Source organism: Hoplias malabaricus, chromosome X2, assembly GCF_029633855.1.
Source record: "Hoplias malabaricus isolate fHopMal1 chromosome X2, fHopMal1.hap1, whole genome shotgun sequence".
Taxonomy (NCBI): Eukaryota; Metazoa; Chordata; class Actinopteri; order Characiformes; family Erythrinidae; genus Hoplias; species Hoplias malabaricus.
In genome coordinates, this window is record NC_089819.1 from 48,498,910 (window position 1) to 48,518,859 (window position 19,950).

Below are 19,950 nucleotides of genomic sequence, written 5' to 3' on the forward strand. Positions count from 1 at the left end.
GACTGACATTGTGTGTGCGAATGTATTATTTTATGTAATAGCACTCCCCGCATTACCATGACAATAGACAGTCCTAGGAGAGGCATGAAAAAAAACACTTACAAATGAGATATGCCTCTGGCTATGAGCTAACATACTGCATGCTTACCCAAATAAATGCAGTGATACTGCTCTCAATGGATGAAAACAAACACTAGCATTACATTCCTACACTTACTGCTGGTTGTCTATATGGCTGCTATTTCACCAGGCCACATTTATAAATAACAGCATCCACATTAACATGCAAAGTCTTGGCAGTGGATGCAGCGTCTCAGTATTGCTTCCTGTTTTCCATGAGCTGCCCTGAGTGGCTGATTCAGTTTAATATGCTAATTAACCCAACAGGCATGCTGGGAGTAATTTATTGAGCATTAGTCAACATTTCCCTCATTAAAGAGCCCCTGTGCACTTCCAGAGGGCTTCAGTGACCAAAAACTGCACTTTTGGATGCAGTCAGTAAAGACATTTCATACAGACACACAAACCACTCCAAAAGTATGTCTAATAAAATGCTGGTATATACGTTAACAGGTTTCTCCTACAAATGTATAATATTGTTATAATAATATTAGGAATCCTGTAAGTGAATATCTCAATTAGACTTCGCCTTTGATTTCTTTGACTATTTAAAGCAATGTAATTACATTTTTGTACCTCTGCGTGCCACTAATATTCTGCTTGTTGGCCAACAGAATAATTACCTTCCCACAGTGCCTACTTTGCCCTTCAATTTGGCAGCAACAGCACAAGCACACCCCCAATTTCACAATGGTTTCCAAAAGAAAGGAGACCTCTGATTGGACCAGGATTATAAACCAAGGCCAGGGTTCTAAGAACAAGTTAATCCAGGAAAAAAAATCTGATTACAGGGATTAACGAGACTGAGGAATCCACTGGGTCAGCAGGATTGTACGAAGGGTAAATAGGTTTGAGATGAGCAACGTGATCACAAACAAAAGTAAGGTAATTACTGCCGGAGACTGATTACTGGAGATTACAGGGCTCCCATAGTCTTTGAATGTATGATGAAAACAATGAGTTTATAATAGTTGAGAGGAAGGGAATACTGAGCTTGTAGAATAAATACTCACCTGTGGATAGGGGAAATGGCCAAGGGCCAACTGTAAGAGAAAAAAAAAAACAAAGAGAAAATTAGATACACAGCCAAACTTTGTCTATACATATTTTATATTAGCTAAAATATGTATGCTACAATTAATGAATATTCAATGAATATATATGATATATATATATATATATATATATATATATATATATATATTTGTGATTTGAGAATATATTAACACATTTCCTCCTGAGTGATTTTGAGTGCCCTACAATCTCCCACAAAACACGTTGTAACATCAACTGATTGTATACCAAATTGCTTGTTAATTCACTTGTACTATTCAAGGACAGCAGAAAGCTAGCGTGCCAGCTGAGCCAACATTCTGAAAATGCTGTCAAACATTAGCAGTCCTCTAAAGCTAAAACCAAAGATCCTAAAACCAAAGACCCTTTATGACTTCTGCACTAATCACAGACTGGTAACTGTTGAGGTGACTATCATAACTGACCAAGAATTAAAAGTGTAACCTGGTGAGGCCTGAAGAAGAAAGAAAAATGTATATGACAGGGATAATGTAAATGCTATAGAGTTGATTCTATACATTTTCTTAAATGACAACCATGCATTCTTTTTCAACTTCATTCAGCTTTTCACCGACCATTTAATCTTTAAGCACTCTTTTTACATAAAGGTTTTTCATGTCCAGTTGTGTTTCTGCAGACTTGTTAATCTGTGCATTCAAAAAGAAGCTGGTATAGTTCATAAACAATAAAAACAGCTGTGTTTGTTAAAACTTCTGCTTCAAATGCTCCATAGAGCATTGGTAAACACATACATACATTATGGTAAATTAGTGTACTGAGGGGAAAAAATATGCATGACAGTATTTCTGAAATCATAATTGGATTCAATTGGTCTAATAGATTTCAATTGGTCTTATTACTCTGGCTTAAAGGAGCAGTGGCCTTATCCTCACTTTACCCTGCAGCTTGTGCCTCTTCAGCAGGTGTGTTTAAATGAACAAAGGCTTAATCTACCACTGACTGAGGGACTGAGGCATGTGCTGGATTAAGAGAAGAGCTTAAGGATGAGCCGCATAGCCACACACCGAATGTGAGCTGCTCAAATAACGGCAGTCATTAGTTAATTCCCACCAGCCCACCCCTCCGCTAAGAGGGAAAAAAAAAGGAGAAGTATAAAGATTGGAAAAGTCAATAAAAAGAGGCACAGAGGAAAGTCTGCTTGCTAACATATGTGATCCATCAGAGGTCTACATGACAGCTTTCATCTTAGTTAAATGAGACTTAATAGTGTAACCAGATTATTTTCACACTTAATCTCTGAACCGGATTAGGCAGTGGACTTGTTGGCTGCATTTAGAAGATTAATCTGAATTACACTGTGGAGTTCACTGGCTAATTCACTCAGAATACTGTGCTAGGCACGAACAACAGAACTGACAACACTGCCTGAGTTAGAGTTTATCATTATCAACAAAAAGTCAAACATGTACTATATTTTATATATATATATATATATATATTTTTCTGAGCTCTAAATCAATGACTATTATAATCGTTAAGATATTCAAGATTATTGACAAATACACAATGTCTATTTGTCACAGCCGCTGAGAGCTGCTGACAATAACAAATTAAAAATCAATAGCGTTGATGTGAATTACTAGCATGGCAAATTTTAGTGCAAGAACTCAAGTGCTATTTCAGAATGTATCCAGTCCATTCTATCAACTGCAATCATCTGGACACAAATGAATGCACTTATACACTCTGATAAACAAACATTCTCAAAAATCACACACACAAATGTGAAAGGTGTAAGTGTAAGAGGTGTAACAGCAGAAGTACCCTACTTCAATGGTTTGGAATCTCAGTTTAAAAGTATGGAACCACTGCTGTTATTCAATACAAAGCTTATTTATGAGGTTACAAATAGCAATTAATTTTTTATATGATAATATTACTACTTTATTAAATCAAAAATTAGTTTTCAGGTTTGTAATATATTTTAGAATGAAAAAGGATGCAGACAATTCCATTTTGATGCTATAAATGTTACAGAATAAAGTTCTAATCAAATTTACATCCAGGCACAAATGTGAAGCAGATCATTTTTATTGTAATTTAAAATATCATCATCTGGGGGAAAAATCTGATTTGTTGTATTCTTAATTTTGTTCTTTTAAAAGAAAATAGCCTAAGAGAATAGACAATGCTATTAATTCTGTTAAAATTAAAAACAATTGTTTTATATTTGTATATGTGTTTACAATACTGGCAAGACGTTTTCTATTACAAACAGATATGTTTTCACATGCTCTGTGGGCTTTTGGTACAACTGAATCTGAAAAAGACACAGCAGACTGAAAGAAACTGTCATGCCAAAAAAGGGAAAAGGAGACAATGGGTGAAAATAGATGATTGTGTGTGTGCGTATGTGTGTGTAGGTCTTTACTGCAGTCAGTGGGAGATTCTGAGTGTGATCCATGCATAGCTGTAGGCCAACATCTGTTTGGACAGACTGCCTGCAGGGACTATTAATACCTCTTAGCTAACACACACTAAACACATAGAAAGTCCATAGTAGCAATAGTAGCTTTTAAAAACTCACAGTTTTTTCACAGTCATATAAAACAATATATTCAGCCTTTCCAGGCCATCACACACCAAACAAACTGATGTTTTTATTGTATTTAATGTATGAGGTGTATTTGGGTGTTTGCATTTAAGTTGACTATTTTGTTTACTTAGTTGCACTCTGTATGTATATTACACAACGCTTCACACATAAATCCTATGGCATTAACCAGGACACACTTTATATAATTCACACGTTCTATTAAATAGTATTCTATATGTTATAACATGTTGAGCAACATAGATACAGGGGTTAGACAATGAAACTGAAACACCTGTCATTTTAGTGTGGGAGGTTTCATGGCTAAATTGGAGCAGCCTGGTGGCCAATCTTCATTAATTGTACATTGCACCAGTAAGACCATGTGCATCCAATGGTTCAAACATTGTGTCCTGAAGGCGGTGCCGTGTATCAGGACGACAATGCACCCATACACACAGCAAGACTGGTGAAAGATTGGTTTGATGAACATGAAAGTGAAGTTGAACATCTCCCATGACCTGCACAGTCACCAGATCTAAATATTATTGAGCCAGTTTGGGGTGTTTTGGAGGAGCGAGTCAGGACACGTTTTCCTCCACCAGCATCACGTAGTGACCTGGCCACTATCCTGCAAGAAGAATGGCTTCAAATCCCTCTGACCACTGTGCAGGACTTGTGTATGTCATTTCCAAGATGAACTGATGCTGTATTGGCCGCAAAAGGAGGCCCTACACCATACTAATAAATTATTGTGGTCTAAAACCAGGTGTTTCAGTTTCATTGTCCAACCCCAGTATATTCTGTGACTTGGTTAACAAAACTGGATTTAACAGTAAAACTTTACACATGCTTTTTCTCTGTGACATGTTTCACTAATGAATTAACATTTGAATCAACATATATATATATATATATATATATATATATATATATATATATATATATATATATATACATTGCTGTATTTCCTAAGAAGGTTTTGGCATTTATTTGCAGAAGAATATCCTGGACATTTTTGAGGAATTAGATGCAGATAAATCACCAAATAACCACTTCTTTTTTTTTTTTTTTTTTTTTTTTTTTGTCCTGGAAAAAAATTACATGAAAAATTACCATTTTAATGTGAATTAAACCTTAACAGTTTACCTCCATGAAAGAGATTCCTACGCTCCACACATCTGAATGAATGCCATACTGCTCCCCTGATATCCTCTCCGGCTACAGAACACAAATATTCACAATCAGTATTAAGGGATTACAAATTACATGAGGAATTAGGGGATGATGAGAGGCATGGACTATTTACTACAAAGCAAAAGAAAACTCAGAACATTTAAAAGTGAAAACTGATTTTAAATTGTTCAAATTGATGATCTTCATGATTTGACAGCAATGATATTAAGCACTTGAAAGAGAGGAACTGCAGGGAAGGCCCAAACTCAAACACTGGCAATATAAAGGTCTAGCAATAACTGAGATGATAAGCTGTCTCTAAACATGCAACGTCCCATCTTCTGAAAGCCAGTGAAAACTGAAGTGCTGTTACAAGGAAGTTCCTTGATCAAATGTCTCACTGACATTCCTGTTTAACTTCTCAAGGTCTTCATTTGAAGCATGCATAAAAATGACAGCTAGAAGGGCTATATAAATCATGTTAGACTGAATTACTTGAATGCCTATTTACAAAACTGAATGCGATCTTAAATCTGGCAGATGCCCATTTTAAACACAGTTGATACTGGTCTTGCTCACCGCCATATAAGCATTGGTTCCCACATAGGTTTTTGCAATGGAGTTCACCAGCTGAAAAACAAAACAAAACAGCAAACATTCTCAAAATTTGCATAACTCTGCTAACCCAAAATGTAAGAGATCAGTGGTGAAAGAACAGGGTTACCACACTCCTGACAGTAACAAGCTATCTGTCATCCTTCTGCAACCATCTACCTACAAGAAAGCTTGCTTATCAAATCCATAGCAATGGTTATATTTATTATTTTGGTTCCATGTGTGTGAAGATGCTTCTATAAGCTACATTAGCTTCCTGTAGTTCCATTATAAATGCAATGGTTTGCTATAGGCTGATTCAGGACCTGCACTTCAGAGCCACTTTCAGCTTGAACAGAAAATTTCCGCAGTGGCTTGAAGCTGATGGATATTAGAATGAAGGGTCACATTCACTGGTGTAGAGAGCACAGCTCTGTGTGTTTGGACATATTGAGACTGAGAATATAGATGAGGGAGGAGTGTATGACCTCAGATCTTGGCTGTGGGGAGAGAAGGTCTACAGAGAGACTCAGAGATGAGTGTAAATCTACTGACACGGCACAGGGTGTTATTTTAGAGTGTTATTGAAATGTCTGCCTGGTGTAATTTTAGTCTCTCTCTCTCTTTCCCTCTCTTTCTTTGACTCTCTCCCTCTCTCAGGAGAGCCTATAGAAACTGGGCAATGCAAAAGAAGACAGGACACAATGGCACATGCCATCAATGACAGGGCAAACATAATGAGTGTTCCCTTATGGCCTGGAGTGTGTTTGTGCGCAGGGAAGGCCCAGCACACACAGTGATACGCATCCTAGCTGAACCATGGGTCAGACACACACTGTATCCCTAAGGACAGGATGATGAATAATAATTAAAAGAGAAGCGCGTGGAGTGACAGGGGTTTTTATTGTTAGGCTCCTGTGTGTATTGGAAATGGGAAAGATGATGCTGATTTTTTCAGTTTGAGCTATTGTTACCTCACGCTCACACTATCACATATAAATGCATGTGCAGCGTGACTGGTCAAAGTGGTAATTAGAGAGAGTTGGGAGAGATGTGAGTGATGGAGAGGGGCTTAGAGACTGAAGATAAAATTCCCCAGGGGAATAGAAGAATGACAGTCCAACTAAGGAGAGAGAATGGAGAGATCACCCCAGATAGGACAATGGACATCTGAATGGTATGCAAATGGGTTCTCTCTAGCACAACCAGAGTGGAACGCACCTGAGTGCTGACTCCGAAGTCACACAGTTTGACCTGGCCTCGAGTGTTCACCAGCATGTTGGAGGGCTTCACATCTGCACAATGAAAACCACAGTTAATCTCACCCAACAGGAGACGGCTTCAGGGGCAAAACAGGCTGCTTTACTGTGGCTGTGGAAGCAGAAAACACTAGAAATGTGCTTTAGTAACACAAATAATACTTAATATCACAATTAAAGAAAGGATTGTATGGAAAAAAAAATTATATATATATATATATATATATATATATATATATATATATATATATGCGTATGTATTTTTAAACACATCTTTAAAAAACTATCCTTTACCTGTGAAAACATTTAATGATGTAATAAAAAATTGCATTAAATAAAACCTTACCTCAGTGAGCCTTTATATCTTAGAGTATTTTTACATTCCCTTATAAATCAATCATACTTAAGAGGTTATGCTGACAATCACTTTAAATCAGATAATTATCATTTGGGGTGGCACAGCGGCGCAGCAGGTAGTGTTGCAGTCACACAGCTCCAGGGACCTGGAGGTTGTGTGTTCAAGTCCCACTCTGAGTGACTGTCTGTGGTGTGTTCTCCCTGTGTCTGCGTGGGTTTCCTCGGGTGCTCCGGTTTCCTCCCACAGTCCAAAAACACACGTTGGTAGGTGGATTGATGACTCAAAAGTGTCCGTAGGTGTGAGTGTGTGAGTGAATGTCTGAGTGTATGTTGCCCGGTGAAGGACTGGTGCCCCCTCCAGGGTGTGTTCCTGCCTTGCTGATGATTCCGGGTAGACTCCGGACCCACCGCGACCCTGAACTGGATAAGTGCTTACAGATAGTGAATGTGAATGAATAAATTATCATTTGTGTTTATTCCATGGTATATCTTTTTACTGGTTACTGTTCCACTCACCTCTGTGCAAAATCTTCAGGCTCCACAAATATGTCAGTCCTTTCACCACCTAGGCAAGTATTCAGGTTTATCAATTACAGTATCAGACTAACAAAATGTTAGCAGCAAGGTTTATCATAAAGGAATATACAGAAACAAAAACAAACAGCTAGCAAGGAGTATGTGGGGATAGGTGTGAGTGTGTGTGTGGTGGGGTAGCGTGTGGTGAACACTGAAACCACCATAAATAACAAATCTGATTATGGTAAAACACAGAAGGCTTTTTTCACAAATGTATCTAAGAATTATATATGCATTGGTCCCATAGGCCTGTATGATAGTTTGGCAGGAGAATGAGAACAGAAAGGAGAGTCGGTGTACCCCATATTTTTCATTCATTAAAAATAATGACTGACATGTTTTAAAAGAAATATTGAGGGAAAACTCACTGCCACAGCAATCCGCCCGAGCACATGCTCTGGAATCCTTCTGTAAACATCCAGTGACCCACCTATGCCCAAAGAGATACATACATGAATTATTAATTAAATAAATAATTATGTTACACAGTCATTTATCCAGTTATACCCAATTACATTAGAATACCCAAACCACACTGCAAGAGCTAAAGGCACAGCACTTACATAGAAACAGCATCAAAATGAGACAAACTCACCATCCATAAACTCAGTGCATATTGATATTCTGTTCTCCACAAAGAAAGCGCTGTAGAATGTTATGATATATGGAGAATCACACTGTAAAAGAAAAAAAAATATGGAATAAAACTATTAGGGGTGCATAATAGACAGTATCACCAGCCAAAATACTATGAAAAAAAGATCAGTCGACATTTAAAGGCTAAGCACCAGCGATATGAAAGTGTCAAACAAATAAATACAGTGGAATTTGAGTTCCTAATTTGTGTTTATTGATAGTCAGAAAACATGTTATTTCTTAGTAATTCAAGGAATAAGATTTAAAAGACCGTTGGCCCCACCCCCCACCGGTGTTCGAAAACTCTAATAGGCGTCTTGCCTGTGACGTAGATGGTGGACAACAACTCTAGAAGTTGCACTTAATTTAATGCAAAATGATGAAAAGGTGTGTTGTTTTTGGCTGCAATAATTCAATGTACAATGGGACATATGTGCACAAATGGCCCAAAGATCCCAAAATATCCAGAAAATGGACTATATTTATCAACGTTAAACGGGCACTTTGGAAAGGACCATCCGCTCACTCCGTTATCTGTAGCTCATTTCACTGGCACTTTTCCAACAATATGGGCATGTAAGGAAACCAACGAAAGGTTTCAAGAGCCTCTGTAACATGGAGGTAAACAGGGTAAGTACACTTACTTCGCCTGTTTTAGTTGGTGTTAGTTAACGTTAGCTTGACTTGCTAAACTCGGTGGCTCAGATTATACTAGGCTACGTATCGCTAGTTGCATTACGGAGGTTTATAGTGTTGCATGAATTCGAGTTCGACTTCGATCACATTTACAAGAATAACGGTACCTCTAAATTTGAGTTTAGCTTATTGCTAGGCTATTGTCATGAATAATGTTGGTTATTGAGCTAGCTAGATACTGTCATGACAGTCAGTCATAACGGTGTTTTTCCGAGGCGTTGTTCAGCTGTTGTCCACCAGTGACGTCACGGTTGCGTTCAAGAATTTCCGTAGCGAGCTCGGGTTTTTCCATCAATTTAATAAAATTGTCAGTTTAAAAGCAAATTAAGCAGCTATTTTCATTTTAATCCATACTTATATATGTCAGTAACTAAAATAATGTGAAATATTCATGGAGGTCCATTAAGTGGTGCTTAGCCTTTAAGCATTCAGTTATTAGTGGTCAATATTTCTGAATTATAGGTTATAATTTGTTATAATTATGCAAATAACAAAATAAATATCAGCACTGCTACAATGAAAAACATAATATTAAAATCTATTAACACAGTGAGAGAAGAAACTGCAGTAGAGGGATCAGGTCTGACCTTGTAAAGAATCTCCAGCTCAGACATTATCTGTTTTTGCAATTCCACTGTGATGTCAAGAGGAATGACCTACAATACAAACACATAGTCCTTATTAAAAGACATCTTTATTATGAGACATCTCTCACCCCACACAGCTCACCCCGAGGCTGTACTAACACATTTTCTGTTACGGCTGAAATTTATAACAGTCAGCAAACATACTGTAAGGAGGCATCTTAAAAACATTAAGCACGTATGCGGATAATCCCACAACACAAGAGAGTTACAGATGTGTGTATCTCTGTCTCTCTATCTCTAATACCAACAGAGTGGAAAAACATGTGTAATGTAGCCTCAGATTAGCTAAAATGCTTCTTTAGTTAAGGTTAGATCAGCATTCTCCCATTGAAATAATTGATTACAGGTAAGGCAGTAAGGACGGGAACGAACGGATCATTTACAGTGAGGCCCAGAGCTAAGCAGAGAGAGAGCGAGAGAGAAAGAGAGAGAGAATGAGAACTGGGCCATGGAGCCAAAGTTTAAAGATCAACCTGATAAAGGAGAGAGGGGAAGAAGCTAGAAGAGAGGATATAAGGACAGAGAAAAAAAAAAAGATGAGGATGGAGAGAAGATAAAAGGCAAAGACAAAAGTTAATCCCCATTTAATGAGCAAATTTTGTCATTTATTTAAAAAAAATAATAAAATTAATGAGCAAATATCAGCTAAGCCAGTCGATTGAACTTATTTAACGATACATCAATGAAAAAATATTTAATCACATTATGTTATTTTATAACCACGACCCTGAACTGGATAAGCAATTACAGATAATGAATGAATGAATTAATTAATGAATGTTATTTTATAACACTTTATATTATACAATATTACTTTTAAAGAAAAAATGCCTGCCATTGAAAGGACACGATTGTAAAACGGAAAAAGAGAGTAATTTGGCAGAGAAGAAAATCGAGGACAAGAGAGAGAGAATATGGTAGTGACAGAGAGAGAGAGAAAGAAAGAAATGGAGCAGTGGAATGGAAGAAAGATTTTCAGACATAGGGGTCACTGGGGCTTCTGTTAGCTTAAATGCAGCCATCAAGTGATGGAGTGCTACATTTGCTCTTAGTGCCCTCCAATTAGTACGGTGCTATTAACACCAGAGTAACAGCCATTTATCATTATCTGCCACAGATAACTCCACAGACACGGACACACATGCACACAAACACCCATGCTCATACCACTCACAGGTCAAATTAAGCACCCACGTCTTTGTTTCTGTTTCTAAATTGAAGGTTAGATACGTTCTTCTCTTACCTTCACTGCCAGAACCCTGTTCCCCAGGAGATGGTATGCTCTATTACAGACAGAGAGATAGAAAGAGACGGAAAGAAAGAAAGAGATAGAGAGAGAGAGAATTTACTCTGTAGAGTCTTACCATTACTATGCATTACTCTGCTGTCCAACAGGCTTAATTCAGCGGTAATAAGCGCAGTAAAGCAGTAGTTATTCAACTAATCAATTTGTAAATGCTCCACCCACAAATGTTTACTTGAGACATTTCAAATCATACAAAAAAAATATAAACTGAGATAATTTTTCATATCGTTTCTCTTAGATTAATGTTTTCCAGCGATAGGCATGATACCAGAGTCAACAACTTCCAGAAATCCACATGTACTGTATTAATGAGCCCGTGAACAGAGGTGAGACCATATTACTGTTTAACAAGAGTTTTGCTCGGCCAGAGGTTGTGATCAAAGGCTTACGTCATGTTACTTTTTTGTATTGTCTCTCTTCTATTTGTAAAAGCATAACACATGCACAGAAGAGAGACTGGAAGTTGTCTCTCTGTGAAACAGTGGTAGGTTTGAGGCTTCGCAGCCCCTCTTCATTAATTAACCACAACATGACAATGATTTAATTATAATGATCACTCATGGATTATTCTCACTAGCAGCTCTGCTGTCTGAGGGAGGGGTCAACTTACAATAACATAGTATGACACACACACTTTTTAGTATAATGACTGTCTAGGGAGATGATTCTATAATTCCTGAATCCCAAAGTTGGAAAAAAAAAAACCCTGAGAATGTGGTTAAATTAACATCCAGAAAGCCTTAGCAGTAGTCATCAATTTCAGTGAAACTTGCCAGTCAAAAAATGGTGTACTTTGAAAAAGGCTACATCAAATGCCATTTCACCCTTGGCAGCTTTGTGTGTGTGTGTGTGTGAGATTAATTTGGAAGAGATGGCTGATCTAGTTTCTGCCCCAGACACCTTGTAACTGCCACGGGCCTTTAATTAATGACACCTCTAAGTGACGCGACGGCTAACGTGCCTCATTTACGCCACAGACACTCGATCCAGTCTGACCCGCCAGCCCTGAGAAGGATGACTTTACTCTGGAAGACTCAGAACCTTCCACCACAGCTTCCAATACCCACTGAGAAGTGGTTTATTGGGGACACTGTTGAAATGAGGTATATGATACCATTAATCTGTTACCAGGACAAAACTGTATGAAGTCAAGTTAAGCAGAGTCTGGATCTACTCAGAACAGATTGTTTTATTAATTTTATCTCCAGTCTATGAATTTCTATTGCTCATTCTTGTTATGCTCTCAACTGAGTTTTTCAGCAATGTGCTTCACATCAAATTGGAAAATGCAATTTCACAGCCATAGGAAAAATGACAAAATGGCCTAGACAGGGAAAGTAATTGTTTTAGCGGAAATGCAGTTATCAAAAAAAAAAAAAAAAAAAAAAAAAAGAAATAGACATAAATGCAAATTTCAAAATGAGAAAAACTTCTTTTCATATTGCCATGCCCAGTTATGAGTCTAAAAGAGAACATATGAAGGCCACTTTATGGGATTTTAATATGTTCCAGATATGGTCCCTGTCCTTGACCTATGAACTCAGCTAGCTAGCCAAAGGAAGGGATGATTGAAGACTGACAGGCCTGTGGCCTGGGTGAGGTAACCGTAGCGACGGCCTGTAACCCATCCTGACCTCGGTAAACGTGCCTCTATGCAGTGTTATTTAAACTCCAGTGTCTCCTGTAATGAAAGCTTTGTCATGCACTATTCATGGGCCTCTTGACGACAGCCATCAGAACACACACATACTCACAGGTGTGAGTTACAGCAGCCACAAGACCATACACTCTCTCTCTCTCTCACCTGAGGTGACCTATGACCAGGTGATGACCTCAGTGTGAGAGAGTGAGAGACAGATAGATAGACAGACAGATAAATAGATACATAATGGAAGGAGTAGGAGAAAAAACAGAACAGTGACAAGACATGAATGAAGAAAAACCTTAGTGTCTAAATACACTCACCTGCATTACTATTCTTTTTGTAAGACAATATCTTGTTTTAATTAACTCTTAATTGACACATAACACTGGACTCATATTGGTACACCTGTTAGAAAAAACATGTCTACATAATATCTATAAATCAGTAAATAGAAAAAAATACAAAGATCAAAAAAGTACAAGGCCTTCAGTATAAATAGAGCATAGTGGAGATTGGCAAATTCATAGTCCACAGGAGTCAGAGCACTTAGGCTTTAGTGTCCCATTAAGCTAAACTCACAGCAGGCCCGAAAGCACTGTCCAGTCTGAAGCACTGCAATAAACCACAGGGCCAGTATTGATCCATTACTAGATCAGCACCACAGAACAATAACACTGCACACACTGCTGTGTAATTGTGGGTGGACGGCTCTGGCCCATAAACACGGGTGAGGTTTAAAGGCCGAGGCCAGGATCATGGCCCACTCACTCCAGCCCACCACACCACGGCTGGGTTGCCATGTACTCAACCCTTCTCAACAGAGTCAAGTATATATTAAGTGGGTTTCCAGATATTTAGACCAGTGAACTTCTACGAACAGACTGTGTAGGACAGAAAGTCGCATATGATAAAATGCAGAGTAGGGCATTTTGCATCTATTTTATAAATGTAGGTTTTAAATACCCTGGGGGCAACCTGAGTACCCTTATGTTTGTAAACGTGTGGATGTAAGCAAGAGGCAGGGTTATCAACTCCTCACGCTCTGACACATAATAACAGCCCACCTGGAGGCACAGCAGGTTAGGTGAATACCCTGTGGACAAAAAGCACACTTATTTATTTTTTAAGGAAAGCAATTTAAGCTAATACCCCAGGCACGGTAGAGCACACAGCTTGTGTGATGGTTGCAGAGATATGTATTTTACATATCACAGAGAAGGAGAGACGAGAGGAGAAGTGAGCATGTGTGAACTAAAGGTGAGTGACAAGAGTCGTGGAGTTGAAAGGAAAAACGGGTTGTTTATCTGCCCTTTGAATACTGGGATTTTTTTTTATTAAACTGGTTTTTGCAAACTTCTTTTTTTTTGGCTTTCTTTCGTTTACTTAAAATTTTGTTTTTGTCCTCATTACAGCACCTTATGAGTTTTAAATACGCACAATATTTGGAACACCCAAAATAAAATGCAATTTAAGTCAAAATCTAGTCCTCTTAATACTTGTAGTGCAATACAAAAAAAGTGAGCCACACATTTGGCTGGTTCCAAGAAGAACAACTGGCTGTTTCAAACTGCCACGTATTTAAGGAACACAATACAGTTTATAGTTCTAAAACCATATTTTGAAAACACTATTTGAAACCTACCCACCTTCTTTATTAGTAAAGAACTGTGGAAAATTCAGAGACAATGCCTCAGTTATTTAATTTCCAGCCAAAACAGCCACTAAGTATAGGTTATACTATTTTTCAATAAACATTTCTGAGGAATTATTCAAAAACAGAAAAGCCAAAAGGGCTGTTTGAAACAACCAAACAAAAATAGCAAGCCCTTTCTCAAACGGAAATAAAAACGGCGGTACAGGGTTTTTGTGCTGAGCTCTGCAGCATGTGAATGTGTTTGTGTTGCAGTATTGGCCTTTTTTCCTCCAATTAAATAAATAAATAAAGAAAGAGAAATAAAACCCATTAAAACAATTTCTAGCAACCTGAAGATGTTTATCCTCTCTAATTATTTTCTCTTCCACTGGACATATTATTAATTTAATCCTTACCAATCATTTCAAAACATAATTGTCTAAGACCTTTTGCAACAACAAAAAGTAAGCATATGTCCTGCCCTCCACCACTATACTCAGAACATCTCACTGTACAGTAGACGTTTTACAAAACCTAAACAAAATACAGTGATTAATGCATTGTGTGTGACTTGTACCTAATAATAATAATAATAAACAAACATCTGCAGGAAATTAAACAAATACCAACGTATACGCATTATTAATCTTAATAAACCATTTTAGGAAAAAACAGACAGACACTATGTGAGATTAGACTGAATGTTTGTGTGTGTGCTGACCTGTTATGTTGGGTATTTGCTGCTAACAGATCATTTCAGTAATCAAAATTGGCTTCACAGGAGTCAAACTGAATTAATGCAATTCCTCAACATCAAAAGCAATACTGCCTGGGTTTGACAACCTTCACTTTGTATATAAAAAAAAAAATAGATGAATAAATATATATAAATAATCTCAGCCCCAGCACCTCAACTCTGCACGTCAGTGCTTCCAGACAGTGGATGCTTGTGCATAGAACACATCTGAAGTATAACAGATTAAAAAAAAAGATCAGAAAATGATGAAAACATAAAGTAAGATACAGTGCATGACCTTTTGGTTCAATTACACTGTATCCATAGTGGCCTCATTCTACAGCAATGAATTGGAAAGGCCACTGAAGAGATAAGCACATGATTGGTCCAATTAAAACTCAAGGTAAAAAAAAAAAAGGTGAAGAGCACTCACTTGTATACCGTCCCTCCATTTCCATGGCCAAGCTGCTCCTGGTACTGGATGTCTTGTTCATTTATCTTTAATTTAAAAAAAAAGAAAAAGCGAGAGAGAGAGAGAGAGAGAGAGAGAGAGAGTGAGAGACAGACAGAGAGAGAGAGAGGACACATACATAAAACAGAAAGATGTCACTGGGGGCTAGAAATATTTGAGGGAGGAAAAATGCTACTGGAGGCCATAAACAACACACTAGGTTCTCAGGTCATTTCACGTTCAGCAACAGAGTAAGATCAATAACAACATGTGCTGTCCAATTTATAAAAGGACAAGAGTTTTGGGTGGATGGGGGAAGAGAGTGATGGAGAGTTTAACGACCATTTGTTTGCCTCTGCAGTCTTGTTTGACTTTGATAAAAGCTGTCAAAAATGGTATAATACAGTTTGGCCCCAGCTGACACCAGAGGGCTACAGGGAGAGGGTTGTTCTTTTTAACTGTCAGGGAGATACAGGAAAAAAAAAACAACTTGCATCTTCCATAAACAAAGTGACCCTTTCCTCTTTCTTATTCACATGCCACTGACAAACACACGCCACTACCACGCTGGATACCATCTCCTTGAACTATCTTCGTTTTTGAGATATTTTCCAGGATGAAAAATTTATAGCAACATATATAAGATTAGTCATCTCTTTGTTGTGAATGTTCTATTTTAACCACCATTTGAATGACCATACAAGGCCAGTTAGATATTTATTCATGTTACACTTGATTAAGACTCATAAATGGCCCCACATCTGATCTGAAGCAGGTTTACAACTTAGACTTGCATCACTACAGTGTAATGCCATGTGGGATACGAGAACAATAAAAACCTGTTAACACTGCACTAAAACAACAAAACTGGCTCTTCATCATTATCAGTTTCTTACCAAAAAAAAGCCACTCAATTTTCAAACTAGAAGTGACAAGAACATCAACAACAATGCTATGCACCATATACTACTTTTTCACTTTCTTCATGCCAGTGTCAGTACTGTTTTGAGAAGGGTCCATCACCAAAAAAACCCCCAGCAGTGATCAGTGAAAAACAAATTCTGCATATGGTTTTCTGACAAAACCATACTGATCTTTTATAAAGACACTAGAGGATTTGACAGGCTGAATATTCTGTTGGGTTACATTCAATTTTGATATCACCTCAATGCCCACAATATTTACTCTACTTGCCATCCACTGATATTCGATCTGATTGGTTTACCAGGGAGACAGTATGTCAATACCTAGTGTTACTGGTTGACAAGTATTTTCCCCTGCAGCTGGGGTTGAAATGTAGTCAATGTCCTGCTGTCAAGACTCGTTTTAACTGGAAAATATGGCATTCACTCCCATGCAGGTCCATTGATTGGACTTAAATGTGTGTGAGAGAGACAGAGAGCAAGTGTGTGTCAGGGGATGGAGGCTGCAGCTCCATTAGTTGTGCATGTTACAGGTGTCACAGGGGGCTTGACTCACTTAATTGTCTATCTGACACTGTCTCACATCCCCACTGCCCCTGATGTGCGGTCGAAGAGAGGAGGGGGGTGGTCAACCGAGCGAGGGTAGAAACAATCAAGAAACGAATACAGATATCACTCCTCTGAGTCAAGATAAAGATCTCAAACAGACCACGGAGAAAAAGGACCTGAACAGACCTTCAAGAGGCAATCAATGCGATTCGAGTGACACAAACGTGTGCACATTCATGCATAGAGGTCAATAGGAGCTAACAGGACAGCTCAAGTGATACTGGAGCATCAGCTCAATTAACAGGTGTGGCATGCACTCACCATATTTTAGGAAATGTCAAAATGTTTCAGAAAAAATATGATCTCAGTAAACAAAGTGTTCATGCTGCTATTCAAGTGCACAAAGATCTCTGGAGAAATGCACTGTACACAATGTGGTCAAAGGCAGGTCAAAGAAGATAAAGACTGTCAGGTTCAAGTATCTTCTAGACTAGAGTGGAGACCTGTACTAACACACTAAAAGGCTACTCAGTAGTGCAGGTGAGGTCAAGCTGAAAATACTTTGAAGAGCATACCTGACCATTGGTCAATATTTTCTTCAGTTCTGCAGAGGACTTCTTTAAACTATGGAAAAGAAAGGAAAAGTCTAAATCAAAATTTCATAAAAAATACTGCAATGTGTATCAAATAAACAATAATGCACAGACATGCGAATGCCAGTTTTACAATAACCGTTATTTAGACTATTTTTTTACAATCCATCATATCATATATTAGACGTTTTAACAATATTAATGGCAAATGAGGTAAACTAATTAATGCAGACCTCTCATAATCATATTTTCACTAGGGATGATCCGATCTCAAACGTTTGTATCAGGGCTGATCACAGCATTATTTTACTGATCTGTATCAGCTTTATTGAGCTCGATCTTAAGTCTGATCCTCCATTTCCTCTAGGCGGCAAGCACACACTCCCTCCTCCTTCTGTAGCACGCTTTGTAAATGATGTTGTGAACTCTGCTGGCCACCGTAGTGGTGGCCTTCTGTCTGCCTGCCCCGCACAAACGCACATTCCCATAAACTGGATTCAGAGATTCGAAATCATGAGAGGATGTGATTAGAGCGGCCAACCCTCCGGTATTTAGACATGTTGTGGATGTTCTAATGAATTCCCCTTGTAGCTCAATATAGTAAGTCGTTATCTCAGCTTAACCAAGAAAACAATCCTTTGAGTATAATAATGAAGTTCAATGTGCTCTCTTCCCATACTGGAACACTACACAATTAAGAGGCAGATCAAAAGATGTTTAATAATTCACTGAACAACTGACTTAAACTGCGGCCTTTATAGACGAAAAGTTAACAAAAATGTCCTAAATGTGATTTGATAATTGAATACTATAAAAGTGGGTTGTGACTTAATGACAACTGTGGGTCCTGACGTGTGAAACCCTGCTCAAATTTGTCTGTAGAACCTATAGGCTGCCTTTAAAGCTCTAAGCTCCTCATGGCTAAGCTCCAACAAAAAGGATGATGCAACTGAAAAGAACATGATGGAACTAAAGAAGCTTAAAGAGTTTTTACTCCTTAGAAAATACACAGATTGTCTGTCCATTCGTTTTGTTTCTGTAAGCCAACACAGGAATAGGCACACCAGTACCGGATGTCTTGTGCTGTTCAGTGACATCATGGTGACTGATAAGGAGATCCTCTCTATATAAGGAGCACTATTTGAGCTGGATTAGTTTAACTGTGGGAGTTCTGTAATGTCATTTGTCAGGATGTGACTGGTCAATTGGTACAGGATAAAGAATTTGCATAATATCTCAAAATTACTGCCTGGATTGATACATCATATCAATCCAGATATCTACAAATCTACAAAGTAAACTACAGAGTGTAATTCACTCTGCTTTTCAGCAGAGATGCACTAACATGGGAATATTACGTTAATATTGATTTTTAATACTTTACGCAGATATGTGCTGACACTAATAGTAGGGCAGATAAACCTAAATACATGAAAATCCATAAAAAATGCCTGTATGTACAGTAAATATATCAATAAACATTGGTTTGATACTAAATATTTCATCATATCATCTGTCCTTGTGAAATGTGTAAAAAAAAACATATTTGGCTAAAATCATAACTCCAATAAGCAATCACTAAAGCCTGTTGAATCAAGAAGTCCTTCATTCTGCAAAAGGGCCCATGAACTCATTTAAATCTTATTTTTGTCCTGTTCAAAAAGATGGGGCTTTTTTTTGAGTTATGCTTTTTTTTTGCATACTTTTTATATGTTTACTTCAAATTGGTTATTCGGCTTGAATAGAGAGATATTTCTTCTCTATCCAAGTTGAAGATCAGCGAGTGTCTCACCTGTTGTTTGGCAGAGAATCAGCAGGAGAGGAGCCTCGGCTGCTGGATGATCCAGGCCTTGTGTTGACCTAAAGTCAAACAAAAAGCTCAGTCTGAATCCTCAATTAAATCAACCAGCAAATGCTGCAGTTGAATAACTGGCTGAAAGAGGACATGTTTAAAAAATGTGGAGTACCTAGCAAGTGGGTGAGGAGAATAATAGCTGTCAAATATAGGCTTGAGGAAAGAGGTCATTCCATTTACTTGAAGAAATTAAAGATAACTTTGGAAACATCCTTGTAATGTGAAAAAAAAAATAATTAGAAATCAACAGGATGCCCTTTATTTGTCATTCAAGAGGTAGATTAACAAGGCTGCTTGTTGCAAGATCTACATTTCACCAACTGGGAACAATAACGAAAGGAGCAGTGTAAAATGACTAAAAATAACTAACTTAATTGAGGTCTTTAGGTCATGGTGGTTAGTCCAGCAAAGCAGCGTTTCTCCTTTAATTAGTACCCATTTAAATGTATACTGCTTTTCCTTGTTTAAGGCAATTAAGTTTAGATTAAAACAAAGGCAAGACAGAGTTTAAGATTAGTTGAAACATGGTGAACTCTAATTGTGACTTGATTAACAGACAAATACCTAAAA

General features: G+C 37.8%; 1 protein-coding gene across 1 annotated transcript in view; it reads right to left on the bottom strand.

Moving 5' to 3' along the window:
• The window catches only part of LOC136677203 (dual specificity mitogen-activated protein kinase kinase 5-like), a 54,765-nt gene that overhangs the window by 22,411 nt on the left and 12,404 nt on the right, over positions 1-19,950 (bottom strand). Inside the window, exons 6-17 of the mRNA XM_066654668.1 lie at positions 19,318-19,385; positions 17,508-17,556; positions 15,443-15,507; positions 10,933-10,972; positions 9,630-9,698; positions 8,306-8,387; positions 8,079-8,140; positions 7,651-7,699; positions 6,740-6,813; positions 5,504-5,554; positions 4,898-4,969; positions 1,134-1,163 (exon numbers count right to left, since the gene is read on the bottom strand). Coding sequence (XP_066510765.1) covers positions 1,134-1,163; positions 4,898-4,969; positions 5,504-5,554; positions 6,740-6,813; positions 7,651-7,699; positions 8,079-8,140; positions 8,306-8,387; positions 9,630-9,698; positions 10,933-10,972; positions 15,443-15,507; positions 17,508-17,556; positions 19,318-19,385 — 711 coding nt within the window. The remainder of the gene's footprint in view (positions 1-1,133; positions 1,164-4,897; positions 4,970-5,503; positions 5,555-6,739; positions 6,814-7,650; positions 7,700-8,078; positions 8,141-8,305; positions 8,388-9,629; positions 9,699-10,932; positions 10,973-15,442; positions 15,508-17,507; positions 17,557-19,317; positions 19,386-19,950) is intronic.